Genomic DNA, 13,868 nt, shown 5'->3' on the forward strand with positions numbered 1-13,868 from the left:
CAAAGGGGCATGGCCATGTAGTACAGGGGGCTACTTTTCAAGAACCACAACTTGAAAGCAGGTGGAATTAGTTGTGCGCTTATTTGTATCCCACTCTTGTTTTCTAGAACTTCGCTTTTCTGAATAGTTTTGGGTTAAAACTTTGAACGCTGAGGAATATTTGAGAATTCTAATTCTATATTGTTGTTGTTGTTGTTGTTGTTATTATTAGCCTTGCTGTATCTGACCTACAGGTCAGCCGAGTACAGACATGGGGAGCCTCTTTCAGCCCAAGGGCCAAATTCAGTTTCGGAGAAGGCCTTGGGGGCTGCATTCCAGTGGCGGGCAGGGCCAAAGGCAATGGAGGAGGGGCAAAAAGCAAAAGGGGTGTGGCTAAAATAAAAAATCCCAGCATATTGTAGCTTACAGCTCTTACTGCCAATAATTAAACTGTAGGAGAGGCATTTCAACCTTTAAGAGTGGGGAGAAACTGCACAAAAGCCAGGAAGCCACTAAACAATTGGGGCAGGGGGCACGGTCATATGGGGACCCCTGGCCTGAAGTTTCCCACCCCTAACCTGTTAGTACAGAATTCTGTCTCTTCGTGGTGCCAGCCATTTTGGGAGGTGCCATGTTGGTGTTGAGCTGGAAAATGGCCAACAGTGCTTGGTACAGCTGATGATTTCATTAGCCTGTGGTCACATGGCCATTGACTGGCTATTCAGCAGCCGCACAATGCCTTCCAAGCTCTCCCCTGCCTCCACTGTTATCAAACAACATCTGCTGGTAGAGGTGTGGAGCCCTTTCCATTGCTGCTTACTGCCCTCCATCCTGCCTCACAAGCCACTTCTGCTTGTCGATTCCTACTACCCCCACCCAGTGGAATATTTTACCCGTATTTTCAGTCTTTTCTTCAGATGCCTTAATGTCCTGTCTAATAAAGAGCTTATCTGGCTGTGCCAGCAGATAGATGCTTCTAACTTGGACATGGGCAATAATTGCTGCAGCAGTAACATGTAGTCTTTGCCATCCCAAGCCACTCTTGGTCATTGCACCAATACAGCTGTCCGGCTGGGGAATATTTAGATATTCAGTTCCTCGCTAGCAATATGAAATGGTACAGCTCAACCATAGATACATGGTGCATGTCTGCGTTAGCTCTATTGTGCTCTTTTAATACACATGTGTAGCTGGTTCATGTTGATTACTTGATTTCTTCACACTTGATGACAAGCGGCTGAATGTGTGAACTGACTGCAGTGACAAGCATTCTGTGTGGCACAATATGAACATTCTGTTGGCGGTATTGTATAGGTCATTCACACATGTAAGTCATCACTGGAATCTACATTCATGTGTGAACCAGACTGTTAGAGCAAGACAGCCAGTAAATACCCCAAAAGCATCTTTTGAAGATCCCCAAGAGCAATGCAGTTATTGTTAACCTACTGTCGCATATAAAATATTAAATAAACACTTGTGTATGCTGCGATTCCTAATAAAAGTACTGCGGTTTATACCAGGGTTTGCCAGGTGATTTTGGAAACAGAGGCCCACCTGGTCCTGATGGAAGTCCTGTAAGTATAATGGCATGTCCTTAATATATATTGTTCACATAGTATAATACAAAATATAATAAGCTTGCAGATGGAGGATTTTCTGAATCTTGGGAGACTTACCCAATGCCTGAGATCTGAAAGCTGTATAAGATGGGGCCGATCCATTCTGATGGCTAACAGTCCAGTCAGCAGATTTGCAATGAGCAGGATTAGTGTTGGTGATGCCACCACTGTCCTAGTTGGTCTTTCCTGCAACCTTTAGCTTAGTGTGCTTCAGTGCTAAACTAGTGGGGAGTGGGGAGAGAAGTTACTTTGGACAAGTCCTAAGAAGTATAAATTCTCTAGAGTTACAACACATCCTATTCATGACAGCTTTTATTTAGCTATCATGAGACTAACCTCTCAGGGTTGTGAAGATGCTCAGCATCCGAGATTCAAAAGTGTTCAGTCAGTGAAGCGTTAAGGCCAAATTAGAGTATATGTTAAATGCATGATGACGTTTATATATCTTTCTTTAAAAAAGAAAAAGGGTCATGATTCAGATTGGGACTGTGGTGTGCAAGAAGGTGCTCACCCCCCCCAGCTCCCTGTGCTGTTTTCTAATAATAACTGCTCCACATGCTACTATTTACCCTTCAAGGGATAAGCTGCTATGGGGCAAATAGCAGCTTTCCTTTCAGAGTAAATAGCATTGATTTTCATTGGGAAAATAGCATGGAGGGAAATTCTTACTTCCCCTGTGCTACAGTCCCAGTCCAGAGCAGGGGCCCATTTTTAAATTGAAGATACACAAATGTGATCATACATTTAATGTATTGTCTAGTTTGTCCTGCAGGATTGCCAGCAGAAACAAGCAGAATCATTGGTAGTGTTCATGATATTGGTTGTGTTCTATAACTCAAACATTTTAAAGCATTTGTAAAAGGCTTCTTAACAATGGCTGATTCTGGATTTGTTTGTCACAGGATTAGTTTTTGATAAATGTGTTTTAATACCTTGGACCTTTTGTCAGGTGAAGAGTTTGAACTTTCTGTTAGTAGCCACTACTTTGTAACATTTTTTTTAAATGTCCAGATTGAATATTTTGCAAATGCTGCTAAAGAAAGAAAGATTTAATTATAGAATCAAACTTGCAGAGCATGTATTCTAAAATATAGACAAACTATTTAATGCATCTGAAAACTCTTAGAAAAACGAGTCAATAAACCCACTACAGATGAGTTACTTCTCACTTCTGTTGCTATCGAACCATCAGTCAAGCCCACCCTACAAAGGTGGTTCAGGAAAAGTGCCAAACTGCTGCAGCTGTGAGGTATGGTGATGGATGGGATTGTGTCAAGTTGCAAATGCTATTTATTCCACATACTGTAGTAAAAGGTGGGCTGGATCAGAAGCTAATGCAGGTTCCCTGCAAGTTCTGAGGTTAGAACCTGATGAAGACAAACCTATACTTGATGAGGCATCCATCTCACATAAACTTAGCACTGCAAGACAGGCATACGCAAACACAATATACAGACCTATCCTTCTAGCCTTTGCGTGATAATGCCATCCACCCTTCTTGGCTTTGTGCTGTGTATACTCTCATTTGGGCATGTGCTGTCATGCATGCTTATCTATACATGTGCATAGAGAAAGAGAGAGACTGCCCCATCTGGCACTGCATGGAAAATGCCTGCCTAGGGAACAGAATAGGAGAACACGTTACTTTTTAAAACTGGGTTTCAGGAATCCATAAAGCATTTGCTTTCTGCATCCCCATTTTTAAAATAAGATGTGAAAATGTGGATACATCAGATTCGTAACATAGATTTGGCCATCTGAGTTGCCATGTGACAGCTAACTGTTTAATTGTTTTGCATTTTGTAATTGTGCAGCAAAATTATCAGCCCCTGCGTGTGAGCCTCAAAATACTGATCCTTGTGTGCAGCTGTGGGCTGCATATATATGTGCTGTTGCACATGATAATAAATAGATAAATTACATCTGTTTTATGTGTTAAGAGTTGTGGCAGATCTTCAGAATGTGGTAGTCTGTAAGCGGAAACGTATAACATAGCCTTGATTCTGCAGTTCTAGTGAATATTGCACAAAGGCATCATGTAAATGGTGATTCAGGAGAGACAAAAAGAAGTACTTCTTTACACAGCACATAGTTGAACTGTGGAATTCAAGATGTTATTGCGGCCACCAATTTAAATGAGCAGACAAATTCATGCAGATGATCAGTGACTGCTGTTCATGATGCCTATATGCTAACTCCAGGATCAGAGGCAGAACGCCTCTGAATATCAGGTGTTGAGGGACCTCAGTAAAAGAGGGCTATTGCCCTCATGTCCTGCTTGTGGGCTTCCAATAGGTATCTGGTTGGCCGCTCTGGGAAACAGGATGCTGGATCAGATAGACCGTTAGTCCGATCCAGTAGAGATCTTCTTGCATTCTTACGCCTTATGCAGAACTACTATGCAATGGAGTGCTCTGTGTATTTGTCAGAAATCTACTTACTTTTAATGGCTATTTTCTTTTATCTTTTTTTTTACTTTTCCAAAGGGAATTGTTGGTGGTATTGGCCCTCCTGGATTTCCTGGGCTTAGAGTGAGTATACATTTTTCATCTCATTTACCGTTTTCAAAAACTTATTTATAAATTTATTATTTATATTACATTTCTATACCACCCAATAACCAAAGTTCTCTGGGCGATTCACAAAAAATAATTATTCATATAATTTGACATAGCTAAATGGCATATCTGTCAAGCATGTTTTGCTAAGAATAGAGAGGATTTTAAGGATAATAAGGATAATAATTTCCATAACCTTTTAATAAAGACATTTTTTGTAGCTCATTAATGCAAAGGTTGGCAATTTCCCTTCCCCTCCTCACCCTTGAACTCTCCTGTGCTGCCATCCCACCCCTCCACAAAATCTATTCTGGAGGATCCCCCAACCAGAGCAGATATGGGGAGACTTGGGGGGCTGCAAGGGGAATTGTCCATTCCTCATTCCACTGACAGCAGTCATTCCATCATCAAGTCTCTAATTCAGCTTTCCCCAAGCTGGTGCCCTCCAGATGTTTTGGACAACAACTCCCAGCATTCCTGAACATTGGCCACACTGGCTGGGGCTGATGGGAGTGGAAGTCCAAAACATCTGGAAGGGACCAGGTTGGCGAAGGCTGCTCTAACAGGATATAACCCCACTGTGCCAATTCTGCTGTGATCAGTATTGTACCCCATATCACAGCTGCCCAGGCAGACACATGAGAGGAGTGTGCACTGTGCATCCATGTGCGAGGGTATAACTCATTCACAATCTGTTAGTAGCTGGTGGCATTCACAAGTGCTCATTTTGGCTTACTGCTCTACTTTACAAGCAGCCTGTTAAATGCAACTCTAATTGCAAAAGCTCCTGCATTGTGGTACATTTGGGAAAGACAATGAAAAGTCACACTGCATAGATAGATATGCATAACAATGCTCTCTGGATCAGAGAATCTCTGTGTGTGTGTATGAGATCTTAAGCCATTTCATATCAGTGGCAAAATTAACTGTATGTTGTAAATCTATTGATGCATACAATTTGGTCATGTATCCTGAAACATGCACTCTCAGTGACATTAAAAACAATAGAATTTTGACTCAAATGTTTTGTTTCCATTTGATTTTGTAAAGCATGCTCAGACTCTTGGCAATGCTCCATGCAAATTAAAAGTAATCTCTTTTCTTACTTTGCAAGTAGTGAAAGGAGTTTTCAAGTGCAGTTGTGCTTGTATTCTTTAGTCATCATGTTACATGATGTGCTTTTCAATGCCATAATTTTTATTCTTCACAGCATTCCTTTATTTTGCTTCTTAAAATGATTTTAACATGTTTCTCTTGGATGTTGCTAAGTAGCAAGTATCACAAGTAGAAAGTATTCCTTCCCTTCACTAGAAATGTATTGCTATTCAGTACTTGTAGAAAACCTTCATTTCCATCCAAGTTCACATGCAAGTCTATATCAACATACACAGGACTTAAGTTATTTCTGTTTCTTTCCTATAGCTGGAATAATTTCAGCTGGCTTTTAGTTCAGCAAAAGGCTTTGCCACATGCATATTTCCATAACATCAACATTGGTCTGCTTGTTTCCAGACAAAAGTACATTAAGCCATTGCCAGATCAATGCTTCCAGACTGTGGCTGAGTTCCTAAACACACTTGCTTGGAAACAAGTTCCAGTGAAATCAGTGGCGTTTAGTTCCAATTAAGTGCGGTTTAAATCAGGTCCCAGTATTCTACTATAAAAAAAACCCCCTTAAATCACTGGAAACAAGACGAAGGTGGACTTTGCCAAAAAATACTAAGACTAATGGTATGGTGGTTGCTTTTGATGTTTCTGGAAATAAATGATGTGAAGGATCATGTGCGTACATTTAAATGAAAGGGTCAATTACATATTTTTCAATTGGAGAGCAAACTACTCAAAATGTATGGTTCAGACTCTAGTGTAAAAGGGGCTATAAGAAGTGCCAACACATTTTGGGCTGTACAACATTTTCAGGGGAATATTTTATGCCAAATTACTTGGTCTGTTGCTGTTTTGAATAATTTGAGCTATTTTGCCCAGTCTAGTGGCATTCCTCTATTTGTTTGTGTTGAGAGACAGTGTCCATTCTTCAGGTGAGTTTATGGCTTGGGTGATGATTCAGAGTTGATGTACACATTCAGAATAATCCTGTGGGATGATTCATTTGGAGTTGACCGACTTTGGACTGTAGATGAGGGATTGCATGCCTCAATATTCCCTGTTAACTCCTTCCATGTAGAAAACTAGCACATCAAAGAAAGAGCAGGCTAAAACATTTCTGCCTGATATGTTAGTATTCCAGTTGCAGAGACTGGGTTTTTTTTTACATGAGGGAGAATTTAAATATGCAGCCGCCTGCCTGTAGTCTGAAATGGCACAGTCTCAACAGGGGTTTATCCCAGGAAGGAAGGAAGGAAGGAAGGAGAGCTAAACATAAGTTGAATAAGCTCTCTATTGATCCCAATGTGTTAAGATGGTCACCAGCCTGTCTCCAGCGGTGATCACCTCTCATCTGAGTTACTATAAAGTGTTCTATGTGAAGCTGCCCTTGAACAGTGTTTGGAAACTACAGCAAGTGAAAAATGGGCTAGTCAGACTGTGTTCTGGTGTGTGTTTTACAGACCACATAACACCAGTCTTGAATCAACTTCACTAGCTTCCAGTTTGTTTCCAGGTTCTTATGTATAAAGCCCTAAATGGCTTGGGGCCAGGATATTTGAAGGACTGCCTCCTTCCATATGAACGTGCCCATAATTTGTTTTCCTCATCAGAGGCCCTGTTATATGTCCTCCACCTCAACCTACAGTAGTTAGGCTGGTGAGTACACAAGACATATATTTTCTGTAGTAGTTCCCTGTTTATGGAACTTATGGAACTCCCTCACAAGGGAGGCCAGATTGGCTATCATATTTTAGGGATGCACGAAAGTCACTTACCTGGTCTCGCAGCTTGCTTCGCGGTGGGGGGGAGGCGCTTCGCTGCTCCCCCCAAAGTTCAGGCCGGGGGGGGAGGCTTCCCTCCTCGCCCGGCCGAAATTCAGGCCGGGGGGGAGGCTTTCCGCCTCGCCCGGCCGAAATTCAGGCCGGGGAGAAGCGCCCCGTCTCCCCGGCTGCGAACTTCAAAAGAAATAAAAACGCCCCTGTGATAGGCTACGTAACGATTAACGTAGCCTATCACGGCTAGATCTGCAAAGTCAGCCATGATAGGCTACGTTAATCGTCACGTAGCCTATCACGGGTGACTTTGAAAAGAAAAAAAAAGCACGTACGCAAATGGCGGCCCCCATAGGGAGCCGCCATTCGCGTTCCTTATTTGGTCCCTGTAGTCTACGTAAAGATTTACGTAGACTACGGCGAAAATAAGGGCAACGCTATTTGCGTTGTCCTTATTTTCGCCGTAGTCTACGTAAATCTTTACGTAGACTACAGGGACCAAATAAGGAACGTGAATGGCGGCTCCCTATGGGGGCCGCCATTAGCCGTACACGCTTTTCTTTTCTTTTTTAAAGTCACCCGTGATAGGCTACGTGACGATTAACGTAGCCTATCACGGCTGACTTTGCAAATCTAGCCGTGATAGGCTACGTTAATCGTTACGTAGCCTATCACAGGGGCGTTTTGTTTTTTTTTACTTTGCTTGTAATGGCGGCGGCGGCAGCCGGTCGAAAGACCGGCTGCCGCCCCCGCCCCTGCCGAAGACCTGCCGAACCGTTGCCGGGACCCGCCGCCGGGAGGGACATTCGTGAAAGGTAAGTCCCATCCCGGGGGGGGGGGGGGCGGAGAATTTCTCCCCAAACAACCTTCAGAGGACCGAATGCGTTGGCGCTCGGCCCCCCGAAGTTTCGGGGAGAAATTCTCCCCCATCCTTAATTCCAGTCATGAAAGTCATCCCACCAAGTTTCAGTTACACCTATCAAGTCATAATTTCCCTCCTGTATTAAAAGTTCAAGTTCGTTCTGTTTGTTTCCCATACTCTGGGCATTAGTATATAGACATCGAAGACCATGTGCTTCATAGTCTGGATTTCTTCCTACGTGTTTGTGAAGACTATTATTGGGCGCTATTAGAGCTATTCTCTCTGTTGTGGTGCATGAGCCTTCGTCCATGTTACCCCCAACTTTATGTCTCCCTTCCCCGTAGGATTCAGTCTAAAGCCCTCCTGGTGAAGTTCTTCATGCTGTGGCCAAACACATTCTTCCCAGCCTTCATGAGGTGCAACCTGTCCCTTGCCAACAGTCCATCTTCCAGGAAATATAGCCCGAGGTCCCAGAATCCAAATCTCTCTCATCGGCACCACCTTCATAGCCAGTCATTCACCCAGAGTATTTTTCTTTCCTTTTCTATCCCTCTTCTAACTACAGGAAGGATGGATGAGAAAACTATCTGGGCCCCAAAGTTCTTGAGTTTCCTTCCCAAAGCTTCAAAGTCTGACGTGATTTCTTCGTAGCTCTGCTTGGCGGTATCATTTGTTCCCACATGGATGAGAAGAAAGGGATACCTGTCAGTGGGCTTTATGAGTGCAGGCAACCCTTCAGTCACATCTCCAATCCGTCCTCCCGGATGTATTAGTTTTATTACTGTTGCTTTATTTTATATTGTACATCCAATAAATAAATAAAAACATATAATGTCTGGGCAGGTGCTCAACCATGTGACACCATAGCTCCTAAGCCCTCTGACCTGCCTGTATCAGGCTTCCTGAGAGAGCCAGGTCAGCTCCCTGGGCTTGGATAAGAAGGACCTGGCCTGGGTCATGCATGCCTTAATTATAGCAAGGTTGGTTTGCTGTTAGAGGCTGTACTTGGGGCTGCCTTTGAAGAGTGTTCAGAAACTTCAGCTAGTACAAATTTTGCAGCAATAGCTCATACCAAAGCCAGCTTTTTGGACCATGTGACTATTATTATAACAGCTTCATTGTTGTCTGGTCTGCTTCTGAGCTATTACTGTGAAAACCCAAAATGGCCTGCTTTGGTCATCAGGTAAGGCTCTGCTCCTTATCCTACCATGTCCACTGCAAAGTGGAAGCAGCTTGTGCGTGACACATGATGTGGCAAATTGTGGGTTAATTAACTCATGATTTGCGGCCATGATGTGGGAACTGGATCATAGGGTTCAATGGGGCTTACTCCCAGGTCAGTGAGTATAGGATTGCAGTCTTAATCTAGTTTCTGTAGTGGGGGAAGCCCCAAACATGTAAGAATTAGTCTGAAGAAAGTTTGGGGAGAGTTTTAACTGGTTTTCGTGATGAATCTTTCATATGAATATTTGGTCTAAAACTGTTAGTTTTGTATAGTCTAATGTTATGAAGAGCTTTCTATATAACTGGGAACCATACTTTCTCTTTTGCCTGCACAGCCCTGAACTCTAAATTCAGGTTGCAACTAGATATGACTTTGGGAGATCCATGCCAGGATGTACTGCTGCTTTTTAAAAGTTTTAACAGGTGCTGTGTGGGCATAAGGGAGAAGAAGCTTATTGGGACATGGCATTGTGGGAAGGTTTTAACCCCTTCCCCTCTGTGCTATATTTCCAGTTAAATTAACCTCAGCCCCATGAAATTGCTAGTTGCGTTTGGGGAAAAATGTTAAGTGGAAAAATGGCATGTGGGAGATGGTTAACCACCCCTTTCTCAGTGGGTAAGCCTTTTCCTCCACCCCCTTTAAAATCATCCACTTTCCCATGGGCTTCCCATTTGTGCAGGGGTGGGGGTGGCCCTTGGGGGGTCCCCTACATAGCTCACTACTCCCTGCCCTGGCACCCCCCACCTTGCCATAAAAAAAGAGGTTTGTCTTTTTGCGGATAGGATGCTTTGAATCCCCAATGCAAGTCAATGGAGGTGCTCTACATTGACTTGCATTGGGGATTTAAATGTGCTCAGTGTGGAAAATCAGGGGTGGGGGTGGGGGAAAAATCCAAGCCCCCCTCCCGGGACTGTGGGGGCAATACAGTCCTTGGTGGGGGGTTGGATTCCCCCCCCCTGCACTGATTTTTGTGTTTTTCTTTATTCCCCCAGCCCCTTTGCACAAAGAGGGGCTTCGGAATTTTTTTAAAAAGTAGGACCTGACCCTGATTGCCATAGTGATCAGAGCTGGGAAAGAAGACTTGGTGACAGACAAGATGGGTCTACCACAAGGTCCCCTGGGAGGCAGACTGGAGGACTGAGGAGGAGGGAGGGGCGAGGGGGAAAATAAGCTATTCACAGTAGTTTATTTGCCTGATTGTGTGATGGGGCACATTGGTCTGTTTTTAAAATAAGCTACTGTACATAGTTTATAAGCCGCCATGGCTTAAAGTGACGTGCAAACTTGCTCCACGTATCCTAAGCGTAACATAATTATGTAAGCTCTGGAGAAAAGTTTTAAACTTAACATGCTTAGTGCTTAATTCACACTCCATTTAGACAGAGGTGCACTCACCTGAAGCAAGTAGCAGTTGACCCTTGTGAGCAAATCAGTGGCACTTCATGACCCTTTTTCCTTCCCAGGAAAACACCATTAGCAGAACATATCATTACCCCATTGGGAAAGAGCTGATGGGGAAAGAGGAAAACAGCACTATCATAACTATATGCACTGCCTCTCCCAGCCCTTTGATTATAGTTTAATTAGCATTTGGACAGGCCAGTGTGGCTCAGAGGAAAGCCAGTACTCAAGAAGTAAATACACTAGATTGCTTTGCAAGTTCGCTACATCAGTCCATTCCCTTTAAGAGTAAATACACAGAGCAGTCATGTTATTTATTGTATTTTAGGGTGTTGTAGGACCAGTCGGATTATCTGGACCACCTGGAATTCCTGGACCTCTGGTACAGTATTTTGAAGTTCATACATAACTATTTTGCTAAATAATTTTATCTACCAAACAGTGAAGCAATTCTATCTGTTACCCTTTAATTTTTCTTTTGCATAGGGGCTTCCTGGGAGTATGGGGCAACCTGGATTGAAAGGTGATAAGGTGATCTAAATAGTTTCATTATCAGAGTTATTTTAATGTTGAGCCTTATCTACAAGACTCCTTTGTTTTTTGTTTTAAAAAAGCAATAAGGTTCTGTATTTAGTCCACTGCTTTGTTTTGTACAATCTGTTCAGAGTTGAGGATCTCCACCAACACGTACTTCCTGCTGCTGTAATTCTTCTTACTGTGAATAATTGCATCAAATGTTGCGGTCTGTTTTAATCATTGTTTGTGCAGTAGTGCAATCTACTCGGGCTGTGAAATAAGTCGATGGTGAAATATTTCTGTGACTCTTGGGCTTTATAAAACTTACTATTTATAGCTCTCTTTATGTTTCTAAATATAATAATGCATTGTTTAGGGTGAACAAGGCATTGCAGGAGAGCCAGGGGAGCTGGGGTACCCAGGAGACAAGGTAATTCATAACAGCGCTATTCCCACCAGGTTTTATAAAGGCTTACTCTTAGAAATGTCCTTTTAATGTGAGAAGTTTATTGATTGGTGAATGCCTATACAGAGTAGCTATATATTCTTTATAATTGTGTTCATTAATCACTAAGACTGTGATCCTATGCATGTATACTCAGAAGTAAGTTTCATTGTGTGCAATGGGTAAGTAAGTGTGTAAGTAAGTAAGTAAATTCGTTAGCAATTGTGTTTTATGATTGTAGCCACAGTAAATAAAAGTCTGCAATATTGTCTGGGCCAAGTTCCGATTCCAGGCTGTATGTGGTTGCCTTCCAGAAAACAAAATATTCTGTTTTCCTGTAGGCTATCCTTGCCATCTTAATAATTTTCCATTATCATACAACATCCATCAGATAATTAAATATTTTATGTGTTTATTTATTTAAAATATTTCTAGGCCACCCTCCCAAGGCCGCTTATAACAATAAAACAGACTGAAATTTTATAAAAGCAATAGCTCCCATTTACAACGTTGTGGATGTTGTTATGCACTCCAAGCCCATCTACATGATGTAGGAGGGGCTTGGAGTGAAATAATAATAAAAAGTATAACATCCTGAGAGGGACTTTAGTTTTCCCCCATTTCCTATCTTGGTTTCTCCTTTGGGGCAGTATATGCATGACGGGAAAAGGGGCTGAGGTACTAGTAGGATAGGCTGCCTCTGTCAGCAGAACTGGAAGGGGGACAATTCCCCATCCCTGATGCACACCCTCAGAATCTGCTCTGGAGGGTGGGTAAACGCCCTGGAGCAGACATTCGGGTGGTGTGGAGGGCTGCACGGGGGAGGGGGGGATCCTGTTGCGCTAGAAGACTTCTGATAGTGTGACGTTGGATATAGCTCTGTGTTCCCCTAATGGATGGGAATGGATAAGTGCAGAAGGGGAGCTAAACATTTTGTTTTGCTTTAAAATATCTGCATGCATGCATGCATGCATGCATGCATCTATCTATCTATCTATCTATCTATCTATCTATCTAATTTATTAATCGCCCATCTGGCTGGTCACCCAGCCACTCTGGGTGATGTACAGAATATATAATAAAACAGTTTAAAACAATAGAATTCCACAGTAAAGCATCATTTTTCTAAAAAATACCCTAACCCACTCCAAATGCCTGCCTGAAAAAACACGTTTTTAATGCGCGGCGGAAGCTCATTAAAGAGGGGACATGGCAGAGTTCCCAAGGGAGGGAGTTCCACAGAGTGGGGGCCACCACAGAGAAGGCCTTCTCCCTTGTCCCCACCAGTCTAGCTGTCCTGGCTGATGGGACGGAGAGAAGGCCATCCCAGGCTGATCTTATTAAGGCTGATCTTGTTAAGCGGCCTGTCTGGTGTTGCTGGAGGCGCTCCTCCTAGATGGCTTGGTATTCAAATACTAAAAGTTTCATAGCAGTAGCAAAGAAAATAGGATTAAACATAAATGTCTTATCTTATTCTATTCAGTCCTCACAGAACCTTGCAATGCAAAATGTGTCTACCAGTAAAACCAAAAACATTATTATTTTGGCTGAGCTGCAAATTTGGGATATATCATCCATCTGAGTGCTTTATCCTCAAAATGGAAGTCCTCTCTAAGAGGGAATTATAGCTCTAGTGGCAAGAGTGTTGGACTAGGAGCTGGGAGATCTGGGTTCTAGTCCCCACTCGGCCATGGAAGCTCACTGGGTGACTTTGGGCCAGTCACACACTCTCAGCCCAACCCACCTCACAGAGTTGTTGTTGTGAGGATAAAATGGAGAGGAGGAGGATAATGTAAGCCACCTTGGGTTCCTTGCAAGAGGAAAAAAGGCGGGGTATAAATGCAATAAATAAATAAATAAATTCATGGGAATGTGTAGCCATAATTTTAACTTAAATTGTAGCAACTCTGTCATTTTTCTCAAAGGGTGCTGCTGGATTGCCAGGGCTGCCAGGAATTAGAGGAAAACCAGGTCCGCTGGTACGTCTTAACATTTCTTTTGTTGTACTTTGACACTTTAGTTGGCAGCATTTATTTGGCAGTTCAATAACCAAGAACATCTAAAAAGTTGTAGACCTAATATCATCTGGCACTTTGTCATAAAATAAAAGTGATTCAAATGACATAGAAGGAATAGTACTAATATACATGAAGCAATGGGCTTGTCTGTGTATGGCAGGAGTTCTCTCTTTCTTAACAGGGAGTCCTGAAGTCCTGGATACTATATTGAAAATAACTTAGATCAAGCAGTAGGATTGCTCAAAAGAACATTAGCAAAAATTATTGGTTACACCAGACTTAGTACTAGCAAGAAACTGGAAAGGAAAGAGAGATTCCTGAAGAATTCGATTGCTTGAACAAAATTGGCACACAAAATATATA

The 13,868-nt window shown here is 42.7% G+C and overlaps 1 protein-coding gene across 1 annotated transcript in view; it reads left to right on the top strand.

Annotated features, from left to right (window-relative positions):
• The window catches only part of COL24A1 (collagen type XXIV alpha 1 chain), a 223,565-nt gene that overhangs the window by 74,503 nt on the left and 135,194 nt on the right, over window positions 1–13,868 (top strand). The window contains exons 13-18 of the mRNA XM_084852036.1: window positions 1,503–1,556; window positions 4,088–4,132; window positions 10,855–10,908; window positions 11,013–11,057; window positions 11,419–11,472; window positions 13,413–13,466. Of these exons, the coding sequence (XP_084708162.1) occupies window positions 1,503–1,556; window positions 4,088–4,132; window positions 10,855–10,908; window positions 11,013–11,057; window positions 11,419–11,472; window positions 13,413–13,466 (306 nt within the window). The remainder of the gene's footprint in view (window positions 1–1,502; window positions 1,557–4,087; window positions 4,133–10,854; window positions 10,909–11,012; window positions 11,058–11,418; window positions 11,473–13,412; window positions 13,467–13,868) is intronic.

Source organism: Heloderma suspectum, chromosome 4 (assembly GCF_057233095.1).
Source record: "Heloderma suspectum isolate Gila_16-S chromosome 4, 16-S_ref, whole genome shotgun sequence".
In the NCBI taxonomy this organism is placed as follows: domain Eukaryota; kingdom Metazoa; phylum Chordata; class Lepidosauria; order Squamata; family Helodermatidae; genus Heloderma; species Heloderma suspectum.